At 42.6% G+C, this 27691-nt stretch overlaps 1 protein-coding gene across 3 annotated transcripts in view; it reads left to right on the top strand.

Annotated features, from left to right (window-relative positions):
* The window catches only part of LOC129838787 (dedicator of cytokinesis protein 4-like), a 145720-nt gene that overhangs the window by 49313 nt on the left and 68716 nt on the right, over positions 1-27691 (top strand). For all 3 annotated transcript variants that reach the window (XM_055905961.1, XM_055905962.1, XM_055905960.1), the window contains exons 8-13: positions 8882-9033; positions 15773-15854; positions 16003-16063; positions 16262-16394; positions 16968-17056; positions 24876-25001. In XM_055905961.1, the coding sequence (XP_055761936.1) occupies positions 8882-9033; positions 15773-15854; positions 16003-16063; positions 16262-16394; positions 16968-17056; positions 24876-25001 (643 nt within the window). The remainder of the gene's footprint in view (positions 1-8881; positions 9034-15772; positions 15855-16002; positions 16064-16261; positions 16395-16967; positions 17057-24875; positions 25002-27691) is intronic.

The raw sequence follows: 27691 nt of genomic DNA, 5'->3' as shown, positions 1-27691 counted from the left end.
AGACGATTCTGTGCTTCCAATTTTGTGGCAACAGGTTGGGGAAGGCCCTTTCCTGTGTCAGCATGACAGTGCTCCCATACACAATGCGAGGTCCATACAGAAATGAGATTGGTGTGGAAGAACATGACTAGCCTGCACAGAGCCCTGACCTCAACCCCATCGAATACCTTTTGAATGAATTGGAACGCCGACTGCAAGCCAGGCATTACTCCATATTAATGCCCATCATTTTGGAATGAGATGTTTGATGAACAAGTATCCACATACTTTTGATCATTTTGTGTATGTTCTGTTGGGAAAACATGTTACTATTGATGTTCCCGAACTAAGCACTGGGTCGCTGCAGGAACAGGGTTGGCGAGGCCATGGCATACAGAGTTTGGATGGAATTGCTATTCAGTGAAATAACCGGAGTAGCCTACCCGACATTGGACGAACCAGCGGGAAAGTGGCCTCCATTCGCTATTCGAGTGCACACGGTTGATGTCTTTTTCCTCTTACGTCTGTTCCTGCCCATTTTCATAATGGGCCATTCTAAATCTAAGCAAATTTGTCATATTAGTAAAGACAAGATTAAATTGAGAATAGTCTGATGGGTAAAATAATAATCACTTGTTGACAGAACAGCGTGTGCAGCCTGCGGCAAGGAACAGAGCACAAGCTTTTTTGGGGGCACTTTCTTAAATCGTCAATAGCCTAACGTCGTATCATGCAGCCCATATATCTTTGGATATCTTAGGCATTCGAAGGTTTTTATCATTCACAGTTAAAGTTGTCAAGTACCTCTAAATCTAGCATATTGGACCTGTTTCAAATGATCACTTCTACGCTCAACATAGCTACTTCATATGCGCACTCTAGCTCCGGAATGGGAAACATATCCTTTCTCTGTTATTCAGCTGAGTTAAATTATAATCTTCTTACTATAAAATCATATCATCCAAAGTAATGGCATGAACAAGCCTACAGCCTATGGCATGGCACATAGCCAGATAACATACAGTAGGTCAACTCATATTCTATTCTTCTGCATATCATCATGTTTCTTTAGACCTGCCTAAAATAAATAATGGAGGTATTGTGATGGGTATATTCAATTGATTTATTATATATTTTTAAAACTTTAGATGTTCCAAAGGTGCGCGCATCAGCGTGTGTGGAGGCCTGGAGATGCTTAACGTGTTTGTGTTATTTACGGTCAACAATAACCGGCTGACATAATTACATGACCGCCACAGCCCTAGTTGAGGATGGAGTACTTTGGAGGATTAAACTTTTGTATGTTCAAGCAGATGAGGAAATGTCTTCTCTCTGAGTCCATCGACCAAGCCCTACAGTTACTATAGGTGTGCACTGTGAAAAATGACTATTTGGATCAACCTAAAAAAAATCACTGTTTACAACTAAATGGGTTAGGTTTAAAAACTTTAAAAAACATTTGTTGATACCAAATATGATTCAATGCCAACTGTTATATTTGATTATTAACAAACCTATATTTCAAGTTGCAACCTATTTCTTTGAACATTGAACTTACATTTATCCTGTTGTTAAACCTAATAAATAACAAATTCAAACTAATATATATATATATATATATATATATATATATATATATATATATATATATATAAATGGGTTGTGTATATATATATATATATATATATATATATATATATATATATATATATATATATATATATATATATATATATATACACAACCCATTTTGAAACAAGTACATTTTAGATTTTTACCTATCCACATTTCTTTAATTGGGTTACAAGCAATTAAATATATTTCCTTTTAATCAAAATATTAAGTTGGTTCCATAACATGAAATAATATCTCCAAACACTTTCTCTACATACGACTTTCACATGAAGGGGTTACAATATTGTGACCAGCACTTTACTATCACATTACTGATGCAGATATTATTTTAAAATCCTGTACAGTCATTCTGAAAAGTACTTTTTCCTCTCATGGTTAACTACCAGGAGGAGCTTATATTCACGAGCTCGCCTTGAGTGACAGCTCTTTTGAAACGTCTATGCCAAGAAACTTGGATGCAGTGTTGCAGTAAAAATCACCTCAAGCTACATTGGTGATGCACAAAGCAACTCAAACAACATTGAAATTGCATCAACGATATATATATATATACACACACACACACACACACACACACACACACACACACACACACACACACACACACACACACACACACACACACACACACACACACACACACACACACACACACACACACACACACACACACACACACACACACACACACACACACACACACCTCTGAAGTCGGAAGTTTAAATACACCTTAGCCAAACACATTTAAACTCAGTTTTTCACAATTCCTGACATTTAATCCTAGTAAAAATTCCCTGTCTTTGGTCAGTTAGGATCACCACTTTATTTTAAGAATGTGAAATGTCAGAATAATAGTAGGGAAAATGATTTATTTCAGCTTTTATTTCTTTCATCACATTCCCAGTGGGTCAGAAGTTTACATACACTCAATTAGTATTTGGTAGCATTGCCTTTAAATTGTTTAACTTGGGTCAAACGTTTCGGGTAGCCTTCCACAAGCTTCCCACAATAAGTTGGGTGAATTTTGGACCATTCCTCCTGACAGAGCTGTTGTAACTGAGTCAGGTTTGTAGGCCTCCTTGCTCGCACATGGTTTTTCAGTTCTGCCCACACATTTTCTATAGGATTGAGGTCAAGGTTTGTGATGGCCACTCCAATACCTTGACTTTGTTGTCATTAAGACTTTTTACCACACCTTTGGAAGTATGCTTGGGGTCATTGTCCATTTGATGTCTTGAGATGTTGCTTCAATATATCCAAATAATTGTGGTGTCCTTCGGCTTGCAAGCCTCCCCCTTTTTCCTCCAAACATAACGATGGTCATTATGGCCAAACAGTTCTATTTTTGTTTCATCAGACCAGAGGACATTTCTCCAAAAAGTACGATCTTTGTCCCCAGTTGCAAACCATAGTCTGTTTTTTTTATGGCGGTTTTGGAGCAGTGGCCTCTTCCTTGCTGAGCGGCCTTTCAGGTTATGTCGATATTGGACTCGTTTTACTGTGGATATAGATACTTTTGTACCTGTTTCCTCCAGCATCTTCACAAGGTCTTTTGCTGTTGTTTTGGGATTGATTTACACTTTTCACACCAAAGTACGTTCATCTCTAGGAGACAGACCGCGAGTCCTTTATGAGAGGTATAACGGCTGCGTGGTCCAATGGTGTTTATACTTGCATACTATTGTTTGTACAGATGAACGTGGTACCTTCAGGCATTTGGAAATTGCTCCCAGGGATGAACCAGACTTGTGGAGGTCTACAATTTTTAATCTGAGATCTTGGCTGATTTATTTTGATTTTCCCATGATGTCAAGCAAAGAGGCACTGAGTTTGAAGGTAGGCCTTGAAATACATCCACAGGTACACCTCCAATTGACTCCAATGATGTCAATTAGCCTATCAGAAGCTTCTAAAGCCATGACATCATTTTCTGTTTTTTTCCAAGGTGTTTAAAGGCACAGTCAACTTAGTGTATGTAACTTCTGACCCATTGGAATTGTGATACAGTGAAATCTGTCTGTAAACAATTGTTGGAAAAATGACTTGTGTCATGCACAAAGTTGATGTCCTAACCGACTTGCCAAAACTATAGTTTATTAACAATAAATTTGTGGAGTGGTTCAAAACAAGTTTTAATTACTCCAACCTAAGTGTATGTAAACTTCTGACTTCAACTGTATATATTTTACCTCTCCCGTTTGGCATGTCTTTTGTGATGCGTTTCACAGCAGCACTGATGGATGTGTTGACATGACAACTGCGTCAGGGTTTTGAACGACCCTTCCCCCCCTTTTCTTCCATGCTGACTGAAGACCTAGCTAGCCAGTAACTAGCTAACTTTAAGTTCAAACTTTATCAATGTAGAAGCAACAGTAATTTTTCATACTTTGATCAGATTTCCTACAAATATCCTCCAATTTCTTTACGATTCAGTGCTGGCAGTGAACATATTACCTGGAATGACATTCAAGCTCAAAGTCACACCCCCAATAGGCCATTCCTCCAGCTCTTCCGATAGGCTGCTGCCGCTACATTGCTCCCACAGCTATGCAATGCGCTTGAGGTGTTGAAAGCAATTTAGCTTTCATCCAATTCAAAAACGCATCTGTCAATTTCGTTATTTGATTTCAGACACAAATTGAATAGAATATGGTGAACGAACCGAAGCGTAATTTTGGATCATACGACTCAGAAAAAGCACTTCAGATGAACAACAGTGCCGTTCCTCTTTTTACACTGAGTATTAGAGAAAAATACCAGGGTGCACTTGGCCAACAAAGCACAAATGATTTGCATCAGAGCATGAGTGTTCGGCTAAATTATTTCTTCAAGAGTACTTGGTGGAGCATGGCGCTTGGTTCGATTCCCAGGACTGTAAAACACTTTGGATAAAAGCATCTGCTAAATGGTATTTAATATATATTATTACTTTATTGGGACCCAGTCTTGGTGATTAAAAAGCACAAATTTTTCTACAATATTGTGCCAACCTCTCTACCGGTAATTCAGATGTGTGTTTAGGACCCCTGAGCTGTATGTCAGAGAGCCCAGAGCAGGGACAATAGGGCTCACTACACTGTCGTACTGAACAGTGGTGATGAATAGTTCAGGTTTACCTAGGTCAACATACTGTCTCCAATTAGCACTAGCATACATGGAGATATATTTTCCGGATATTTTCTTTTCAAATTGTCCTTTGCCGCACGTTTCATGTGATAAAGGCATAATGGAAAGATCCTTATATACTGTAGCCTCGATCTCTTAAGAATCTCAGTAGGCTGTATTTAACCCTCTCTCTAAAGCACAGGGACTATTAGACTGTTACAATACTTGTTTCTGTTTTTCACGCTACTTACTGGTAAATGTTACATGGTGAACCTGGTCCTCTGTAGCAGCTGGATATTGAGTTCGATTCCAAAAACCACTCATACGTAAAAACTGTATGCATTCATTGACTTTAAGTCGCTTTGGATAAAAGCATCTGCTCAATGGCATAATTATTAAATATATTATGGGAACAATTTTGGAACAGCTTATTAACTTACAGTACTACACTGTACTAGTTTCCCTCCCGTATTAAGTGAGGCAGAAACAGTCACATGAGATATTGTCTCCCCTCGGTTGCTTAACGTACTGCGTAGTTGAGACAGAATTTCATTAGCAGCTTTCTTCTCTATCAGTTGTCACACAATCCTATTCATTCCAGATGAAACTAAACTGGGCGATTTAACCCTGTTACGTGAGCCGCGGAAAACATAACGTCTCAATGCCTGCTGGTGCCCTCCCCTCTCCTCCTTCATCCCTCTTTCTTCCTCTTCTCCACCTCTATTAGTCCTCTCCCTTTGGCAGGGACTATAGCAGCCATCTGGTGGAATGAATGAGTGAGTGAGTGGGTGCGTGCAAGAGTGCAAGGAAGACTTGGATTGGGACCTGGCTCGATGTTAAGTTGTTAGCCACCGGTTCTTCTTTTGTCCTTGTACTGGGCACCAACACAGACAGTGACTAAGGAAGATGAGAGCTCAGTGTTTTTTTTCTGACCTCAGTTTATGCAGACTTGTGCAGTGAGCTGTGAGTAATCTGTATTAAGGCGTCCGCATGCTTCAGTTCGGCTGGCGGGTGGACGAAGTTGGCGCACCGAACGAGTGTGTTCGCATACTACCTTAACAGACAATCGCTTGAAAAGTGGGAATTGTACTATTTTGAGATGCCGTAGCTAGTATACACTTCCTCAGAATAGTCAGAACTCAAGAAATGTGTCTTTCTTTTTTACATTTTTGCCAAGGAGATCTTAGTTGTGGATTTTACATCTAACTAAGATGTTTGGGGCAGTATTTAAAAAAAATATATATATAATAATAATCATAACTAGTAATCTCTCGTTGAATGACAACAAAGACTTTGCTGAAGAATCCTTAATGTTGACCAATCACCGACGAAGAGGCGTAGACTTCAGCTACCAACTTCAGCTTGCCTCAAGAAAATATTTTGTGTGCCCGAACAACCCTTACCAAAGTCCAAAACAAATCAAAACGCCACAAAATGTCGTCATAATATATGCACAGTCTCTTCCAAACTGTTTCTGCTGGGAAGCATGCGCCACGCCTTTACAGTACTACCCCAGACACTGCTGTCAGATAATAATGTAGAGATATACTATGGACCTGGTTGAGTTAATACATTATTATACAGTGCTTAAGAGCGCATAAGGCTTGAAGCTGTGAGTACATTGTGCTACTGTTCACTCTATCCCAGTTTGACATGGCTGATTGTGCTGTGTGTGTGTGCGCAAATGAAATAAATATAATTCCTTTGAAGCACTCTGTGTTGTGACATTCTTCCTGTAAAGGTGTAAATGGCATTTGTGTGTGTGTGTTTGTTCATTTCATCATGCGTGTGTGTGTTGGACCGAGCATCAGTTTTTTTTTCTACAAAGAGGGCAGCATATTAACTGAAACAAATTAGATTTGGGAGACTATTAGGGAAGCGTGCTGTGAACATGCAACCTCTGGAATTACATGGAATGCTTAACACATTTCTGGGAAAATAATATGCATATTTTTTCCACAGCTTCGCTTAAAGGGCCAATCAGCAGTTGAAACAATAAAAAAGCATTTTGACCCGCCATTGTTTTGATAAAACGTTGAGGGATGTTTCAGGAGAAATTACCTTATGGATGGAGGTACTGACCATCCGTAAAATCAAAATTATAGTTTTAAATATGTGGTGAGGCTATACAGGGTTTGTTTACAAACATTAGAGTTAAACAAGTGTCCTGATGGGGGGTGTGACAGTTGAACTAACTCATGAGGCATTTACACGTTATATTCTTCAAGAATCAATGGGTACATATCATTCATTTATATGTCCAAAAAATGGATGCTTCAATTGCTGATTGCCCCTTTAATGGGTATTGGAACAAAAGGGTAAAAATGCAGCATATATTTGACATACCGTTCAATAGTTTGGGGTCACTTAGAAATGTCCTTGTTTTCCATGGAAACGTACATGAAATGAGTTGCAAAATGAGTAGGAAATATAGTCGAGACGTTGACAAGGTTACAAATAATGATTTTTAATTGAAATAATAATTGTGTCCTTCAAACTTTGCTTTCGTCAAAAAAATCCTATATTTTCAGTTATTACAGCCTTGCAGACCTTTGGCATTCTAGTTGTCAATTTGTTGCTCCCACAACAGCTCAATAGGGTTGAGATACGATGACTGTGCTGGCCACTCCATCATAGACAGAATACCAGCTGACTGCTTCATCCCTAAATAGTTCTTGCATAGTTTGGAGCTGTGCTTTGGGTCGATGTCCTGTTGTATGAGGAAACTGGCTCCACAGGATATGGCATGGCGTTGTAAAATGGAGTGATAACCTTCCTTCTTTTACCCTGTACAAATCTCACACTTTACCACCACCAAAGCACCCCCAGACCATCACATTGCTCCCACCATGCTTGACAGATGGCGTCAAGCACTCCTCCAGCATCTTTTCATTTTTTTTCTCCGTCTCACGAATGTTCTTCTTTGTGATCTGAACACCTCAAACTTAGATTTGTCTGTTTCTCAAACTAGACACTCTAATGTACTTGTCCTCTTGCTCAGTTGTGCATCGGGGCCTCCCACTCCTCTTTCTATTCTGGTTAGAGCCAGTTTGCGCTGTTCAGTGAGGGAAGTAGTACACAGCGTTGGACAAGATCTTCAGTTTCTTGGAAATTTCTCGCATGGAATAGCCTTAATTTCTCAGAACAAGAATAGACTGACGAGTTTCAGAAGAAAGTTCTTTGTTTCTGGCCAATTTGAGCCTGTAATCGAACCCACAAATGCTGATGCTCCAGATACTCAACTAGTTTAAAGAACAACAGTTTTCAGCTGTGCTAACTTCATTGCAAAAGGGTTTTCTATTTTCAATTAGCCTTTTTAAAATGAAAAACTTCGATTAGCTATCACAACGTGCCAATGGAACACAGGAGTGCCTATGATGGGCCTCTGTACGCCTATGTAGATATTCCATAAAAAATCTGCCGTTTACAGCTTCAATAGTCATTTACAACATTAACAATGTCTGCAACTGTATTTATGATCAATTTGATGTTATTTTAATGGATAAAAAAATGTGCTTTTCATTCGAAAACAAGGACATTTCTAAGTGACCCCAGACGTTTGAACAGTAGGGTATCTGAATCCCCTCTTCCCCCTTTACCTGCTCTACTCAACCAGATATAAAGCGCTTTCCTCTCCTGAAATGAAAGGCAAACGCCAGAGTAGACTGAACAGCTTAAAAGCCAATGCTGCCTTTTATTTTCAGAGAGCTAGGTCCCCTTTGAAGCATTTAATTCAAGTCAAATTAGATCGTTTTAATATTTTATGAATGTCAAAAGCTGAATAAATCAGTTCATTGAAAAAGGGCAAGTGATTAAATTGTGTTCATGGGATAATCTCTGCACTCAGAGCCAATGTTAAGGCTGTGTCTAGATACTATAATAAAACACCTTCGGGTAATAAATCACCGGTGTGTTTGCACCTGCCGATGACCGTCAGGGATTTGACATGTCTCATCCTGTGTGCACACATTACAGAGCGTTAGCTTACTGTCTTTATGACTTCCCTAGTTCGGATAATAAACAACCACTAGACCCGTGTTTGCGCCGACTGATGTCCATTAGGGTTTTGACATTTCAGATCCTTTGACGATAAAGCACCGCTAGACTAGACTGGTGTTTGCACCGTCCAGATCATCTGGGATCCTGTTTGTCCACACTACAGATGGAGCACCGTCACCGTAAGAAGGAGACTCCGGCGCCGGCCAGCACGCACCACCTCTTCGTCCACATGAAGAGTCTGATGAGCTCCAACCTGGGTGAGGAGCTGGAGGTGTTCTTCCACATCTATGACGGCAGGGAGAACAGGCCACTCAGGTAAACGTTGCAACCGCTGTGACTGTATATTAAACACTGGTATACTACTTAGACTTAAATACTGTATTGGGCATGCATTCTCAGTGATATGCTCCATTCGACTTTAAAGTGTAAATTATAATATGTGTGTCTTACATCCGCTGGCGACTGCCCCAAATTGAAAGGGATGAACGCATTTGTGTTGTTTTATTGTTTTGCATTGTATATTTACGTAGGTGGGGTAAGTAGGGTCTCATGGTGCGGCTTTGAAGTGAACAGGATTAACTGACCTCTGACCTTGTGTTGGGTGTCTTTGCAACTAACAATGGAATTACATTTGAACCAGTTCTGGCATCTGCAGTAGCAACCAGTTTATCGGTTGTTCTTCCCTTGACCTCCGTTGAGGCTAACACACTTGTAGCAAGTCCTCCTGGACTGTAATGCTGCATCACAATCAGCCGTTAACTGGTGGCATAGTTGAGGTGGGTAAGGCCATGTTCCTTTTCATCTGGCTGTAAACACACGTCTGTCTCAAAGCCACGTCACTGGGTTGGTTTGGGGTCGGCCATGGCTGGTGGTAGTAGTTATGAGGGAGGCACACTGGTGGTTATGTGGGAAGGAACACCACAAACACACACACCCACACACACACACACACACACACACACTCACAGCGTTGGTGAGAATGTTGTGTGAATTAACGTCACTGTTTCCTCTTAAGAGTTGAGTGTTGGGAGTCAAAGTGCAGCAATTCCATTTCAACTCGCAAATGAATCAATTGTTCAAAACAGAAAAGGAAGTGTGAGAATAGAGGCTCAAGCGTCCTCTATCTGTACGACAGTGTCTGACGTCTGTACCCTGGTGGCTAACATGACAGGAACTAGGCCGACAGTGACGGGATGAATGTTTCAGCATGTACAACAGAGACGAGAAGCCACGTTTATCCAGTCAACTATTACTAATCCACAGTCATTCGTAGGCATCGGTAGACTGAGGTCCTAGAATTCATTGTAGAGTCTGTTGTCCAGATAATTGTCAACGGAGGTTGCTCAGTCGTGTTTTATCCCCCCGGAAGCTTTTCAACCTATAGTTAGTTAGTCACTACACTTCTTCCCTTTGTGTGTTGCTGTGACTAATATCACATGAGAAAACATCTATTTTTACCTTCCCTGCTCAAGGCTGTGTTGATGGCGTGTTTTTTTGTGTGCCTGAACGTCGAGAGTGTGCACAGGGGAATAAGAGCAGAGCACGTTCTGAATAAAATACCTACCTGCACAGAGTGCCAGTGGGACTCACTTTAACAAGGGGCCCATTTAAGTTTGTTCTCTTGGCTCTGTAACTCACAGCTCTGAAGTCCATGATAATGAAGGCAATTTTTTCCCCACTTTCCCAGCGAGCAACTTTGTCGCAGAGTATATAATTTTCGCTCCAACCAGCTCGCTCTCTCGCTTTCTTTTAAAAAGCTTGCCACTAAGTACCTGTGTCAGATAATTGGTCCTTCATTGTAATGCCATGCCGTTTGAAATGCATTTTAAGCACACTACCTAGAAGATAGTTCTCATATTAAGAAGTAAGCGTGCTTAGAACTATTTCATAGCTGTTGCACAGTTGCTTGACAAATATAGACATAATCCCCCCCCCACAAAACATAGTCTTTCAAACGATTCTGACTATATCATTTATATGACTCTCACCTTGATATAGACTTGATGGAATTGTGCATCTTCTAGCCCAGAGACATGAGAAACACGTCGCGTCCAACTTATCCCAGCCAACTTGTCACATTAAATGAATGAGTTTCTCAAAATAAATACAGTATGGGGATGAGGTAGTTGGATGGGCTATTTACAGATGAACTATGCCAGCAGCATTTTATCTTATCTCGTCTTAACTAATGACTTTCTCCCCCTCCCTCTTTTTCTCTCTTTCTCTGGCTGGGGAGGGCTGTTCAGCTGTCTGCCCAGTGTTCCTCTGTTGTCTGGGAGCTCTGAGTGTCCGCTGAGTTTATCCTCCTCCCACCTGTGTTGTCTTGAAGGGGAATCTGTCTGCATCCCAAATGGCACTACTTTTGACGTAGGGCTCTGGTCAAAAGTAGTGCCCTATATAGGGAATAGGGTGCCATTTGAGATGTGGACTTTTTGGCGGTTTTTCCCAGGCTGTTTTCTCTACCTGGCTGGCAGCCATTAGTCCTGATGGTGTTGTTGGTCTGGGGTTTGACTGGAGCCAGATGGGGGGCCGACCTGCTCTTTCTCCACCACAGCTAGAGGAAAGTGAAGCAATGCCAGTAACACCAGCTCAGCAGAAGCAGAGTCAGACATGGCATGCGTGTTATATCTAATGACCCTAGCATGGATGCAGGTGCACACACACACACACACACACACGCGTGCGCACGCATGCACACACACACACACACACACACACATACACACACACACACAACTACAACCGCTCTGCGGAGTGGATGACACTGACAAGCCATCCAGACACTGCGCTCTCTTTCTCTACTTCGCAGGTCTACCAACATTCACTCAAGCCCCTGTCTCTCTGCTGTCATGGAAACGAATGGGTACCCTCTCCTCTTCCACGCTCCGGTCAGCTTTAACAAGACTAGGGATGGATGGATGAGTGGAGATGGGGCACTAGCTGCTGTCTACACAAACATCTATTGTTAGAGCAGCCAGTAAAACAACAGCAGTCCAATGAGAGCTGTCACAGATGGTATAGTGGGGACACATTCACTGATGGCTTGGATGTTGATTGGTACGCTTGGAATTGGTGACACTTTTTTTTTATGTGTCTGGGTTTGTGTGACACACTCTTCTATGAGACACACTCCCGCGGTGCCTCACGCTCTGTTTGTCTGTGTGTCTGAGTGTTTGTGTAGGCCATATTGTGTGGCTATACGATAGACTGAATCAGACAGTCCATTGTGGAGTGATATCCCGTCTCCCCTTCCCCTGGACACTGCCTGTATAGCATGGTTAATTTAGCCAGTCATCAATACCGCACCAGCCAGGTCATTCTGGCCCACGCTCATGTCTGGATCTCTTTCCTAATGCAATCATCGATACCAGGGGAGGAAATAACAAACGCTCGGATCACCGCAGATGGACTATGTGATGAGAGGGAGAGGGATGGAGGGAGAGGGAAGCCATTCATGATATTTAAATGAACCTGCTGATAGGCGGTGATATGGTCCCACTAGGGGCCTGCTAGTGGTCTGAAGCAACCGGATCAGCAGCCTTGCAGCTGTGTGTGTGTGTTAGGGGGCTCAGGGACCTGTATGCGCTGAGGCGGCTGGTAATTGGAGGATGAGGTTTCAACAATGTAGTGTTAATTAGAGATTGGAGCGTGTGAGTGAGTGTGACTCCCATGCTTAATGCATAGGAATCTGTCAATCGCCTTGTTGGCTTGTTAATTCGGCTAGCTAGCTAACGGTCCATGTAATGCTATAGCTGTAGCAGCGAAGTTGGAGTTGGCTTGCTGTTCCAGCACTACAAGACACTCTCTCTGCTTATCTGAGGGCTGTGAAAGTCACCTAACGGGATTAGCTGGCCATTGGCAGCAGGATGGGACAAACACGGCAGGGGATGGTGTGTGTGTGTCCTCTGTTTGACAGTCGCTCTCCTCCCTATTCTTTCAGCATGGGAGCATCTGAGTTCAGTTCTGTTATGCTGCAGTTGGTTAAATGCACATTCTGTAGATTTTTCTGAATTTGTATATACGCAGTATGTATAATAAGCATGCTATGTACATATTCAAATAATATGGCTTGTGGTCAACTGTTCTGCAGCCGGACGATGATGCATATTAAAATACTAGCGGTTATTGTAAACAACAATTATTTCTAATAATTTTAACAGCATCTATAATTTATGTTTCTAGACAGCAACACAAGTCCGAAGTTTATTATGTAAGGGATAAACACTGATGTTCTGTACATTACCTTGGAAATAATGGACGACTCAGCGGGACAAGGCGGAGGTAATGTACGAGACGGAGGGATTTATCCTGTTTTATACCACAGTTACCAGAGAAAACGATACTAAAGCAGACATTTACTGCTCGAAAAAAAGGAGATGCAACCCAGTCATTAGTTCCATTAGTTCTATATTTAAGGACGCGACTCAGTTGTTTATTCTGTATGTTCCGTTGCCATATAAATATATATATTTCCCCTTTATTTAACCAGGTAAGCTAGTTGAGAACAAGTTCTCATTTACAACTGCGACCTGGCCAAGATAAAGCAGAGCAGTTCGACACATACAACAACACAGAGTTACACATGGAATAAACAAACATACATTCAATAATATAATAGAAAAAGTCTATATACAGTGTGTGCAAATGAGGTAAGATGAGGGAGGTAAGGCAATAAAATAGGCCATAGTGGGGAGGTAATTACGATATGGCAATTAAACACTGGAGTGATAGTGCATTCAGAAGATGAATGTGTAAGTAGAGATACTTGGGTGCAAAGGAGCAAAATAAATACAGTATGGGGATGAGGTAGTTGGATGGGCTATTTACAGATGGACTATGTGCAGTGATCTGTGAGCTGCTCTGACAGCTGGTGCTTAAAGTTAGTGAGGGAGATATAAATCTCCAACTTCAGTGATTTTTGCAGTTCGTTCCAGTCATTGGCAGCAGAGAATTGGAAGGAAAGGCGTCCAAAGGAGGAATTTGCTTTGGGGTGACCAGTGAAATATACCTGCTGGAGCACGTGCTGCTATGGTGACCAGTGAGCTGAGATAAGGCGGGACTTGACCTAGCAAAGACTTATAGATGACCTGGAGCCAGTGGGTTTGGCGCCAAGTATGAAGCGAGGGCCAGCCAACGAGAGCGTACAGGTCGCAGTGGTGGGTAGTATATGGGGCTTTGGTGACAAAACGGATGGCACTGTGATAGACTGCATCCAATTTGCTGAGTAGAGTGTTGGAGGCTATTTTGTAAATGACATCGCCGAAGTCGTGGATCGGAAGGATAGTCAGTTTTACGAGGGTATGTTTGGCAGCATGAGTGAAGGATTCTTTGTTGCGAAATAGGAAGCCGATTCTAGATTTAATTTTGGATTGGAGATGCTTAATGTGAGTCTGGAAGGAGAGTTGACAGTCCAACCAGACACCTAGGTATTTGTTGTTGTCCACATATTCTAAGTCAGAACCGTCCAGAGTAGTGATGCTGGACGGGCGGGCAGGTGCAGGCAGCGATCGGTTTGAGAGCATGCATTTAGTTTTACTTGCATAAGAGCCGTTGGAGGCCACGGAAGGAGAGTTGCAATGCATTGAAGCTCGTCTGGAGGTTAGTTAGCACAGTGTCCAAAGAAGGGCCAGAAGTATACCGAATGGTGTTGTCTGCGTAGAGGTGGATCAGAGAATCACCAGCAGCAAGAGCGACATCATTGATGTATACAGAGAAGAGAGTTGGCCCGGGAATTGTACCCTGTGGCACCCCCATAGACTGCCACAAGCAATCCCTTGCTTGATAGCTAGCCAACTTGTTGCGGCTAACACAGTCACGACCTCTGCAGCCAGGATAACAGCAAATTCGCTGCATTTGTGTTTGTTTAAGCTGTTTTCTGTTGACATTCATTTGGTTACTTCCATAACAATGAGGTGATGATGCCCAATTTTGTCTGGCAGAGTGCCTTCTCGTCAGGACACTTAACACTGTTCATTACGAGGAGATCACATTGCATATCAAACACTAGGCTAGAAGCTAGCTAAATAGTTTGTTGCTAGCAAACCTGGCGATACGACAGCCAAATAAAAAAAATATCAGTTGCTGAAAACAGCTGGTGAAACTAGACATTTCATGTGGGATGATTTGACAGCATAGCGCCACTTGCGTCATGAGATTCATGTTCATCACTCACCACGTTAGGTTATTTTCCCCCAAAATATTGCTGAAAAAACGAATAAATTGCCGGCTAGCTAAATTTTTCTACGTCGGACCTGCGTTTACAATGTATCCGGTTTCGGTTTGTGTGCGGTTTAGCTTTCTGTAACTTTGTAACAAGTATGGTCTTCATATGTAGGTGTATATTGCAATGTTTGCCATTTCACTGCTTTTCTTCCATGATCTCAAAGTTTTTATGAATTTCCCCTTCATCTCCTTGCCATACTACAATATTACAATAACGTCCAACATTGCAGTGTATCCCCAATGTAATTGCAAAACACTTTTCTTTGTTCATTCTGATCTACACTTACTCACTTTCCTTTCCGTGGACTTTCCTTTCCGTGGGTTGACAGTCCAAGAACTGGGTTAGTATCTCTCCTGAAGAATTTGCAAAATTCTATGAATATTTCATCTAGTTTCATAGAACTGAAGCATCATTTTCTTGCGTTGTCCGATATGGAATTGAAGCATATTTTATTTGTGTTGTCAGATATGTTGGCTACAATCTCGTCATGGCGCTATGGCATTAATTCTTCATCTTTTTTTTTCCCTTTTTCTCCTGCTTTTATTTTTTTTTCTTCTCCTCCTTCTCCTCCTCTTATTTTGCCCCAGGGCTCGCACTCTCTGTGAATATGGAGGAGCTTACCTCTGGGTTACCTCTTGTTGTACTCTACATCTGCTTGTACTGTGGTACACTACTAGTGCCAGATCTAGTAGCTAGCTTGTTGTTTTAGCTAACTTCCCACCTCTGTCATGTTTACTGTCATCCCCAACATGTATTTTATTCACGGCGTGACAATGAATAACCTCTCTTCCCCTCCTCTTTCCTCTTCTCTCCTCTTTTCTCCTCCTCCAGTGAAAGGTTCTTTGTCAGACTGAATAAGAACGGAGTGCCCAAGTCGCCAGAGAAGACAGAGAGACAATGCACCCTCTTTGTGGCGAGTACTGAACTTCACTGTGTCTTCTATGCACCCTAGGGGGGTATAGAAGTAGTAGTAGTATGGCACATGACGCTTTGCCTGTTATTGTGTTGAGGATTCTACCATGACCTTTTGATTAAAAATGTATGTGTTATTCTCTCTTCAGGATTTGGGGAGCAGCGATCTCAGAAAAGACGTCTACATTGTTGTTCACATAATGAGAATTGGTAAGATTCCAGTGTCACCCCCCCTTAGTTAGTCACACACTACATTTATAGTGCATACATAAAAAATAAATGAACACAGTAATAACATAGTATTATAGTATTGCAGTAATTATAGTATAGTGGTAGCACTGTCTAATATAGTAACTACAGAGCGCTGATGTACAGACATTGACTGTGTTGTCGTTGTGTTGGTTGCAGGGCGGATGGGCGCCGGGGAGAAGAAGAACCTGTGTAGTGTCCAGTACAGACGGCCCTTCGGCTGTGCCGTGGTCAGTATCGCAGACCTCCTCACGGCAGACTCTAAAGACGACCACCTACTGAAAGTTTACGCGTGAGTCACCTTCCATCATATCGAAAGTGCATTTTACACAGACGCCACAACTCACAATGCACTTCAGTACCCTCTCACAGACAATGAAATAATGAGTGAGACAATACTGGCTGAGGTAGTGCAAAATGCACAGAGTATGCAGATACCCTGTTCAGCTTTCACAGTGGACGGATTGTGGTGAAATAGTGTTGACCAGTTTTCACTCACTCACTCACTCACACACACACACACACACACACACACACACACACACACACACACACACACACACACACACACACACACACACACACACACACACACACACACACGGGTACTATTAAGGCACTCTAGATGCATGCCGAGGGGGATTGAAATAGCCATTATGGACACAGTAACGGTTTGACCTATATACAGTAGGGGCTGAAATGGGTGGACAATATGCCGATAGTATTTAGCCCAGAGAAGTGACCCTTCTCTACCCTTGTGTTTCATTGGATTTATATTCGAAAGTTCAAGAATGCTATTGGGCTAATGTTATCGTGTTGACCCAAGTCATGCATGACACACCATGCTTGGCCTTTTGTGTTCCAGATGTACCACGGAAAGCGAGTGGTATCAAATCCACGAGAACATCATCAGGAAGGTCAGCTCCAGATACAACCTATCGGGTTCCAACACGGGTAAGGAACAACCTCCCTTTGTATTTCTCACCTCGAGCCAAAACATTATACCTCAACATTTCTGCAAACTGAAAATACATGAGATGCGATGGATGGGAGTTTAATGGCAAGCCGATTAGCTCTCTGCTGAAGAGTTCCCCATGTAGCTGGGCTTGTACCTCGCTGCTCGGCGGGAAGCCTGCACAGCTCAATATGCATTGAACTGATATAAATAGCAATCCCTTCCATATGAAACTGGCTGTCTGTAGTTCTCCCTAGCAACAGGTTGATGGATATGAGGAGAACATTAGGTTTTGGCTGTGAGAGGAAATGGTAAATCGGATGGAAAGAAAGTTGACGGAGGAGCCTTTAACATATGTATGAATCTTTTCTCAAATAGGCCTACATTTATATTGTGTGTGTGTGTGTGTGTATTTGTCTGTGCATGCATGGGTACGTGCGTGTGTATCGACAACGGCTAATTTCAATAACTGCCCTATTCTTATATAGCTTGTTTACAACAATACGATTAGTAGCTAACTGGTCTGTATTCTCTCCACATAGAAAACACTGGGAAGGATTAAAGGATTTTAATCACCATAAACAGAGTCTATCGCAGAGACAGATCTACAAGTCGGCTCTTATTTCTGCCTCAGCGCCTCGAAAGACCAGCGGTAATTGCGTGAGGTGCCGTCAAAACTCGGGGGAGTTTAAATAATCTAGTAGTGGAGGGAGCAGCAGCAACGCAGTAATTACGATGACTGACACAAAGTCATTTAGCGTACTGCGCTATCCACGGCGAATTTACATGACGTCTGCATCTGAGAGTTAATAACGATAGTTAGTCGACCAAGAGTCATCTGTCCTGACACTTTTAAACGTGTATTTTTCCACATGAACACAACATGTGTTGTATTCAAATCAACAATATGCATTGAGCTTGTCTGATGCTTTAAGGAAAATGTTTGATGAAATAATTAAGACACACAAATGACTGGAGGGAGTCTGACCGCAATTGAATTGATTGTGCCGTGCCCTGCTCAGACGTACTGCGCTGTGTTATAGAAAAAGACTGTGTGTGACTAGCACCCGTTGTCTCCCTCTCCTCCCTGCTGCAGCGACGGCCACAGCACATCAACAGTGTGTATCGCGCTGTCCGTGTTGCTGAAGCTGCAACATCACTTTTCGGTCAGAAATTGCAATGTTACCCGAAATCCCTAATTTGTTTAGGAAAAACATTCCCTTTTCCCTCAACTCTTGCATTATTTACATGACATATATATGCATCGCATGCATGCGACCAATAGGGCCTGACCTATAGCCTATCATAATCACATCAATAAGTTGGTTATAACAAACTCTGAACACCGTAACACGTGACAGCAAAAATGAATGCAGTGGACGTGACAAATAAACTCGAAACTAAATGTGACTAGTTGTGGAAAATACTGAAGCTAAGGACCAAGCGCTGCGTGTATAATGTGTGTGCCAAACTGGTGCTGTTAGATTACAATATATATTTTTCGTTTTGAATGATGTAAACAACACTAAATAAATTATAAGTGTGCCAGAGTCTGTTGTCATGTTTAAAAATATATATTTATTGTAAAGTTTTTATTACAGCAAAGACTAAAACCTGTCGCATTTATTCATGAATGCAATTTCTGAAATGTAACGGTTTGGCCTATTTATTGTTTTACGCGAATTATTCAATGGTCGCTTTATTTGATTTTCAAACTAAAATGCTTGATTGCATTTCAAATCACGAATGACTCGTATGCTGTGTGATGACATGAACAAATAAATTACTGGTTGATACAGTAGCCTGTATAACTATTGAAAGCCAAGCCTAAGTAAGTTACGGTGTTAAGACTAAACAGAATGGCTCTTAGGACTACAGGCTGCTGTGCTAAGCCTACGAATGATAATGACGTTACTTATTATTATAATGACGATCTTAATAACAATAATAGTGATAATAACAATACGAAGGAGCTCAAGGAAAAGGGAGGGTCATTATTATACATATAATTTTTCGGACAATTTGGAACAACACTAAGTAAATGATAGATAATACCAGGTAGGCTGTTCTAATGAACACGTGTAAAGCCTTTAGAACAGCAAAGCAAATAATTAAAAAACAGCCGCATTTGTGAAATAGTTTATTCGACAGGTGGTTGCGCGAGGCTTGGTGCTCACGGAATCAGTAGACTATTAAACGAACACTCAAACAGGCAACAGAAACGGTGTATGTCTTATTTCTGTGGATGTATATGGATGATTTATAACGCCAGGCACATTTTAAGTTAGGCTAATGATTATAGTCCTAATTAAGTTGGGGTTTACTCTAGCCTCACTTTTCTTCGACAATTAAGGCAAGGGCGGTTTTCTCAAATCAAATCAAAGTTTTTGTCACGTGCGCTGAATGCAACAGGTGTAGACCTTACAGTGAAATGCTTACTTACAGGCTCTAACCAATGGTGCGGGGAAAAAAGGTATGTTTGTGTGTGTAGGTACGTAAAGAAATAAAACAACAGTAAAAAGACATTTGAAAAAAGAGTAGCAAGGCTATATACAGACACCTGTTAGTCAGGCTTATTGAGGTCGTATGTACATGTAGGTATCGTTAAAGTGTCTATGCATATATGATGAACAGAGAGTAGCAGAAGCGTGAAAAGAGGGGTTGGCGGGTGGTGGGACACAATGCAGATAGTCCGCTTAGCCAATGTGCGGGAGCACTGGTTGGTCGAGCCAATTTAGGTAGTATGTACATGAATGTACAGTTAAAGTGACTATGCATATAAGATAAACAGAGAGTAGCAGCAGCATAAAAAGAGGGGTTAGGGGGGGCGGGGGGCACAATACAAATAATCCGGGTTTGTATTATGTCATGCAATAAAATGCTAATTAATTACTTAAAAATCATACAATGTGATTTTCTGGATTTTTGTTTTAGATTCCGTCTCTCACAGTTGGTACCTATGATAAAAATTACAGACCTCTACATGCTTTGTAAGTAGGAAAACCTGCAAAATCGACAGTGTATCAAATACTTGTTCTCCCCACTGTAGGTGTTCCTTTTGTCCAGGTGGGAAAGGGCAGTGTGGAGTGCAATAGAGATTGCATCATCTGTTGATCTGTTTGGGCGGTATGCAAATTGGAGTGGGTCTAGGGTTTCTGGGATAATGGTGTTGATGTGAGCCATTACCAGCCTTTCAAAGCACTTCATGGCTACGGACGTGAGTGCTACGGGTCTGTAGTCATTTAGGCAGGCTGCCTTTGTGTTCTTGGGCACAGGGACTATGGTGGTCTGCTTGAAGCATGTTGGTATTACAGACTCAATCAGGGACATGTTGAAAATGTCAGTGAAGACACCTGCCAGTTGATCAGCACATGCCCGGAGCACACATCCTGGTAATCCGTCTGGCCCTGCGGCCTTGTGTATGTTGACCTGTTTAAAGGTCTTACTCACGTCGGCTACGGAGAGCGTGATAACACAGTCGTCCGGAACAGCTGATGCTCTCATGCATGCCTCAGTGTTGCTTGCCTCGAAGCGAGCATAGAAGTGATTTAGCTCGTCTGGTAGGCTCGCGTCACTGGGCAGCTCGTGGCTGTGCTTCCCTTTGTAGTCTGTAATAGTTTGCAAGCCCCCTCGTCTCCCAACTTCGCTGCTGCCTCCTCCGCATTGTTCTCAACACCAATATGCTGGTTAACTTTACTATCATGCACAAAGCACCATGGTCTATGGAAATGCGCCAATTCAACAGCGCTCTGATGTGTTTCAGAACCCCGGACAGCGACCACTACCCAACGTGGGAAAAGCACACTTATTGACATTTCTATTGGTGTTGCACCATTCTTCTTACATGTTAACACCATATAGAATTTCAGTACCATGTCTCAGATTGATGGATTGTGTCATCCCAATGGCCTCCGCAATCGATTAGTCCACTCGCAGGAGCCAATCAGACAATCAGACAGGTGTCTTGCGCACAATATTCTTTTTGCTACTGCTCGACTAAAGACATTTTGGTCGACCAACAGCCTATCCGTCAAACAATCGACCAGTCGTCTAAATGGGGTCAGCCCTAATAGCTAGCAATCGCAATATCCAGCACCGGCGCCAGCTAAAATCCCAAATGAAAGATTGGCTTTGGAATAAATTAAGATGTAATTTGCTCAGTTCAATTGATAAGCCAGAAATTGGAATGAATTCCCAGACAAAAGTGAACTGGGGATTGTCGCATACAGGATAACACGCTGACCCTGTAGGATAACATTATCCTTACAGAGATAAACTTTCATCAACCATTTACTGCACTCTCTCTGACTCAATGGAGTTGAATGAATAACTCCTATAAGATGAGTTGCATATTATAGTAGTATCTCGTAGTCTGTTGTGTTGTTGTTGATATCAGATAAGACATGCAAATTAGATGTTAACTAAGAGGATAGCAATTCAGTGTTCTGCTCTGCTGAATTTAGAAGAAGTGGTAGCCAGGCAGTTGACAGTTGATAGTGGTATATAGCAACTTATTTCACTGTATGCTTCAATACATCACCAAAGGGGAAGGGGAAAGGGGATACCTAGTCAGTTGCACAACTGAATGCATTCAACCAAAATGTCTCTTCCGCATTTAACCCCCCTGAATCAGAGGTGCGGGGGGATGGGCTGCCTTTATCAACATCCACGTCATGGACGCAGTTGTTGTTGGGTGCCGTCTTGCTCAAGGGCGGAACGGCAGATTTTTCCATCTTGCCGGCTCGAGAATCGACCCAGCAACCTTTTCGTTACTGGCCCAACGCTCTTAACTGCTAGGCTACCTGCCGCCCCCACTTCACATTCGGTTTCTGCACTGAGGGCTGCTCTTTCCATGACACCGACTGACCAGGTGAATCCAGGTGAAAGTGTTCAATACATTTTGATTTGTGGAGTGCATTTTAACAGTGTAGTATCTTATTTATTTTTATATGGACAAAATAAAATAACAATGACCCAACCACCAACACACAAGTTCAAAAGAGACGAGGTCAAATGATGAAAAAGTAGCCTAAGCCTTATTATTAGCGCCAAGTGGCCTTGATAAATAGTAAAACTCGGCGCGAAAGCAATAACGGCATTATAATGAGTATAAGTGTAGATATGACAGCAGTGAAAAATAGTCCGTCATTGCCAGCTCGTGTTTGTGTGCATCTTCACGCAGCGGCTTTCGTTGGATTTAATCTAGCTGTTATTCCTCGTCCTAACTGTTGACCCCAATGTTTTTGGGGGGGAAACTTTCCAACTGGACACACTTTGGTTGTAGTCTCCGTTTTTCTCTTCATTGTGTCAATAACTCGATATTAGGAAGGTGTTCTCAATGTTTTAAACACTCGGTGGATACGGTTAGTTTAGTTCATCGAAACCCACAGCTACATCTCTGTTAAATTGAATGAGAGAGTAAGAGCTACAGACATGGGACCTTTGCATACGGTCTGTTAGAGGTCGACCTGATGTTGAAGCCACTAACGGAGATCCTGCTAGGTGTGGTGATCAGCGTCAGCGTGCTCCGTACACTGCGTGTCTCTGTGTAGATGCGTACCACACCAGACCATTGAACACGCTGACCCTGTTCACCTCTGTAGTGGAATTATATTAAATTGCACATTTTCTCTGACCCTGGCTTGTTAAGTTGTGTTTATCGGTGGCTCCGGGGCTTTCCATCGAATACCTTCCAGATTGTGTCATCGATCATACTGAGCGCTGGATCAGGCTTCCCGTTTCGAAAGCCGCTGAAAAATGAAACGGGACATCTCGAAATGCGTTCCAGTGAAGCTGTGTGCGTTTCATCTGAATGACGAATGCAATATGGGTTGATACAGCAGTTGACGATGAGTAATGTCAACCCAGTTCGCTTCATTGAGGAGAGAGGGCACATTCATTAATTACGACTCGGCATAAAACTTTGACATAGTTACAGTGCATATGAAGTAGTTCCATGGAAACCCGGCATGTGCAAATATTTTCTAGTAACAGCATGTTATGCATAAAAGCAGATTAGGAATTCTGAAGAGACAGAAATGTTGACTTCTGCAGAGCAAACATTTCACTTGGGTTTTCCCCCCTCTAATTCTGTGTATTTAAAGCCATCTGCCATTCCTACTGTACAGGATGTATCCGCTTCATTTCAATATCACCTCCAGCCTCTTACACGTTCGGCTGTACCGCAGTAGACTACTATACTACCGCACTACGAGACAATCGGTTGAGCCACACAAGCCTTGCAGCCAGGTGACTCCGCTCATCTTCTCTCTTCTCCGCAGGTCCTGCGCTTATAGATCATTGATGAGGAGACGGTGGAATACCTTGCATAATTAAAGGCCTTAAATTCATTAGTCTGGTTGTCAGGGGAACAATTAAAATGGAGTGGTGGTGTGCAGTGCTGTGCTGCGTAGCGGGGCTCGCTGTGTAAAGCTTCCAACTACTAACCAAAACCAGCCATGGACCTGGCTCTCAGCCAGAGAGATATTAGCTAGCTGCTAGCCAATTAACAAGGGAGAGACAAATAAAAAAAAAATATGATAAAATCTGGAGCAGAGGAATGTGGGAAATTATATTGGTTTGAATAATCATAGAGCGAGAGGATGAGAGGGAGAGAGACTAAGCAGGAATAGAGAGATGGAGAGAATATGGAGAGATAGAGAGGGTACGGAGTCAGCAAAAGTGACAGAATGATGCTCCACAACGGACAGGAACAACGCAAGACTGTGTGTTGTTGCTGAACAGGAGAAATGTTCCATCCTGTTGCTCCCTGTGCTCCTTGTGTTAAGTTGATGAAAAGCCAGTGAGGAGGACAGAGGGGAGAGTTTGTCAAAGCGATGACAGGCAGGCTGGCAGCACGGAGTACTCTGTGTGTTACTGTGTAGAATAGTAATGAAGCAGGGGTTGCCTAATTGTGGCCCTGGAGTGGCTGTGAGGCTGTGCCATGGGCTTCATCCACATGAAAGGGAGGGCAAGGCGTACATGCCCCAAGCACTGTGGAATCTCCCCCCAAACTTAATGGGTTTCTTTTCTTTCGTTATTGATCAAGCCTGGACTGTGCCATGTAGAGACATAACGTTACTGTGGAAGGATTTCAGTGTTGTTACAAGTCCACTGTCTGTTTTCCTGTGGTTTGAGCAATGACAGGCAAATCTGTTTGAGAAGTGTGTGTGCGTGCGTCTATGTGTGCGTGTGTTTTTGTGTGTGGATATTGTAGTTTGGGGGGAATTGAACCCTTGCCATCTTGGGCCACAAAGTACTGTAGCTTCTCATTTTAGCAGGCCCGGCCAAATATGTCACAGTTTCTAAATTCGAGAACATAGTGACCTGAAACCTTCCAGAATGACAGGATCAATGGCCTGGTTGACCAAAAGCCTCTTTCACTTCCCTGAAAAACGGCGCAATATCTAGCTTGGGGTCAAGGAGATATGGAACGTTATGTACGTGAAAAAAACTGAAAATAGAAGCCAGGGTTTTATTCCAAGGCCACAGTCTGACATTTTCAATTATTTACATACTATCCAATATACAGTATTAGATGCAGACGACACCAATGCTTTCTCTTATTATTTTTTCTTAAAGCATACCGTAGTCTGACTCACTGTGTGTGTGTGTGTGTGTGTGTGTGTGTGTGTGTGTGTGTGTGTGTGTGTGTGTGTGTGTGTGTGTGTGTGTGTGTGTGTGTGTGTGTGTGTGTGTGTGTGTGTGTGTGTGTGTGTGTGTGTGTGTGTGTGTGTGAGTCATATCTTACTACATGTCAAGTTTTCAAGACGCATAACTTTAATTCCAAACATTTGCGTGGGCTTCTTCTGTTCCCAGGTCTGGCTGTGTCTCTCCAGTTGCTGCACGGGGACATTGAACAGCTGAGGAGAGAGTACATGGTGTTGTTCACCAGAGGAGTGTCCATCACCAAGAAACTGGGCTTCTCTGACATCATCATGCCAGGTACGAAACCTCCCACACAGCCAGCCTCTTCTTTGGTCAAAACAGAACGATGTCTGTACTGCACTGGTTTTGCAGGTAAATCTACACTCGTGTCCAGGTATACCACCGCGTTCCCGAAAATGGATCGCTCCTACAGACAGTGAGTCACGTGGCCTGCTATATTAAGAAGACCTACTCTATTAACGTTAGAATGGGCAAAACAAGTGACCTGAGCTACTTTGAGCGAGGTATGATCGTCGGTGCCAGGCGCGCCGGTTCCAGTATCTCAGAAACCGCCGGCCTACTAGGCTTTTCACACACGACAGTGTCCAGGGTTTACCGAGAATGGTGCTACAAACAAAAACCATCCAGTCAGCGGCAGTCCTGTGGGCCAAAACAGCTCGTTGGTGAGAGAAGTCGAAGGAGAATGGCAAGAATCGTGCAAATAATGGCGCAGTACAACAGCGGTGTGCAGAAAGGCATCTCAGAACGCACAACTTTTCCTGGCACACGTTGGGTCCCTTGGTAACAATTGAGCAACAATTGAACGCCGGGCAAAGTGTGGTTTGTTCTGGAGGAAAAGGAGGGTTCAACCCGATACTAGATGACCTAATAAACTGTCCGGTGACTGTATATTGGCATGAATGACTGTACATAGTAAAGTGTACAGTAAAATGTACCTGTGAAACAAACAATTAAGAAAAAAATCGATGTGTACATTCATTCATAGAAAGAGAAACACATAAAGAGGAACCTTTCGCTGTGTGGCCCCTAGTGTTCTGCCTTCTACAGTAACTCAACATTTATACATCTCTTTGTCAGAGAGTCTTCTCCCACTTTCAGTGTGCCCCTGGGTTAGTGATTTTAGTCTGTGTATGCTCCTGTAGGCAGAGGATTATAGTCAGGCTGCGCTGCTCTCTCTGTCAGCCTCCAGGGTGTGTGTGTGTGTGTGTGTGTGTGTGTGTGTGTGTGTGTGTGTGTGTGTGTGTGTGTGTGTGTGTGTGTGTGTGTGTGTGTGTGTGTGTGTGTGTGTGTGTGTGTGTGTGTGTGTGTGTGTGTGTGAGTCAATCTCTCTGGGTTACCATGGTGATGCCTATTAGCCAGTTGAGTTGGACCCGGAACACCATTAGATAGAGATGGGGAGAGCTATTTACACACACACACACGCACACACACACACACACACACACACACACACACACACACACGCACGGGCTGAGAGAAGATGACTTCCTCTCGTTTCTATTCTGTGGCTAACCATTCTCTGAAGCGGATACGGACCTGTCTTCTCTCGTGCAGATGTTGCCTTGCTACGTTGTACTACTCCTCCAAAAACTCTATTTTTAAAACATGTACCACCACCATTCGGCTATTTCCTACCCAAGACTGCCCTTCTAATTCCTGCACCAGTCAAAGGCTGCCTTGAGTGTATACATGTGTCCTTTCCTGTAATTATTCTCTAGGCGGTGAAGTTACAGACAGACCTCCTCAGGAGACTGTTTTCATATGAGGCAGCTACTAGCTACTCTTGTGTATGTGTATATATATGTACAGCATCAAAATACTAACACTTCTCACTGGCTCAGATAGTTCAGTTATCTATGTACAGCATCAAAATACTAACACTTCTCACTGGCTCAGATAGTTCAGTTATATATGTACAGCATCAAAATACTAACACTTCTCACTGGCTCAGATAGTTCAGTTATCTATGTACAGCATCAAAATACTAACACTTCTCACTGGCTCAGATAGTTCAGTTATCTATGTACAGCATCAAAACACTAACACTTCCCAGCAGATCAGAATGTAAGTGAGGATGGAATTAAGAGCGTCTGGTGAGGTGATGGAATAGCACATTAATGTGTTACCACTAGACGACTGTGTGTGTTTGTGTAGTCACATGGCATCGATGTCACCCGTCTTGAGTCATACTGCAGGAAGCACCTGCCATCTTTAATGGTGTAGTTGCTTAGCCGTAATGTCGTACTGCGACTGTACGTCCGTTCTACCTCCTAAGCCCCCCACACGCCGGAAAGTGCAACGGAAACGTGTCTGAAAGTGCAGGCGCAAGTGAAAACCATGCCTTTGGAAGAACGCATTGATTTATTTCAGTCATATTTTACATGTTATTGTAAGCTTATGAGGTATGCAGGGAGGGTGCCACTGTACAGTCCAGTGTGACTCAGCTATACGCCTTTTGCCAGCCTTCGGGAAGTTGTTTTTGTGGAATGTTCAGATTCAGAACCCTCAGACCCGTCTGCCCTGAAAGCAGATCTGTGCCCTGTGCCGACCCTGTGTCAGTCCCTGTCACTTCCATGTCTGTCAATGGGGTGAGGAGGTCACCCTATCCTTGCTGACAGTGTGATGTGTCAATGCATTGTTCTTCTCTTTGCTGATAGATATGAACAGACTTTTCTCCTGAACTTATTTAACTCTGTACTGACATTTAACTCTAACATTTATGTGTATTACGTAAAATGTAAATGACCACTGAACAGCAAGAAAAATTGCAGGTTGGCTTTACGTGTATTTATACTAACATACACGACAGGGAACCTCTTTCACATTGACATTTTTACATTTGTCATTTAGCAGACACTCTTATCCAGAGCGACTTACAGTTAGTGCATTCATCTTAACATTTACATTTACATTTAAGTCATTTAGCAGACGCTCTTATCCAGAGCGACTTACAAATTGGTGCATTC

This window comes from Salvelinus fontinalis, chromosome 39, assembly GCF_029448725.1.
Source record: "Salvelinus fontinalis isolate EN_2023a chromosome 39, ASM2944872v1, whole genome shotgun sequence".
NCBI lineage: Eukaryota > Metazoa > Chordata > Actinopteri > Salmoniformes > Salmonidae > Salvelinus > Salvelinus fontinalis.
This window is presented reverse-complemented; position numbering and strand designations above follow the sequence as displayed.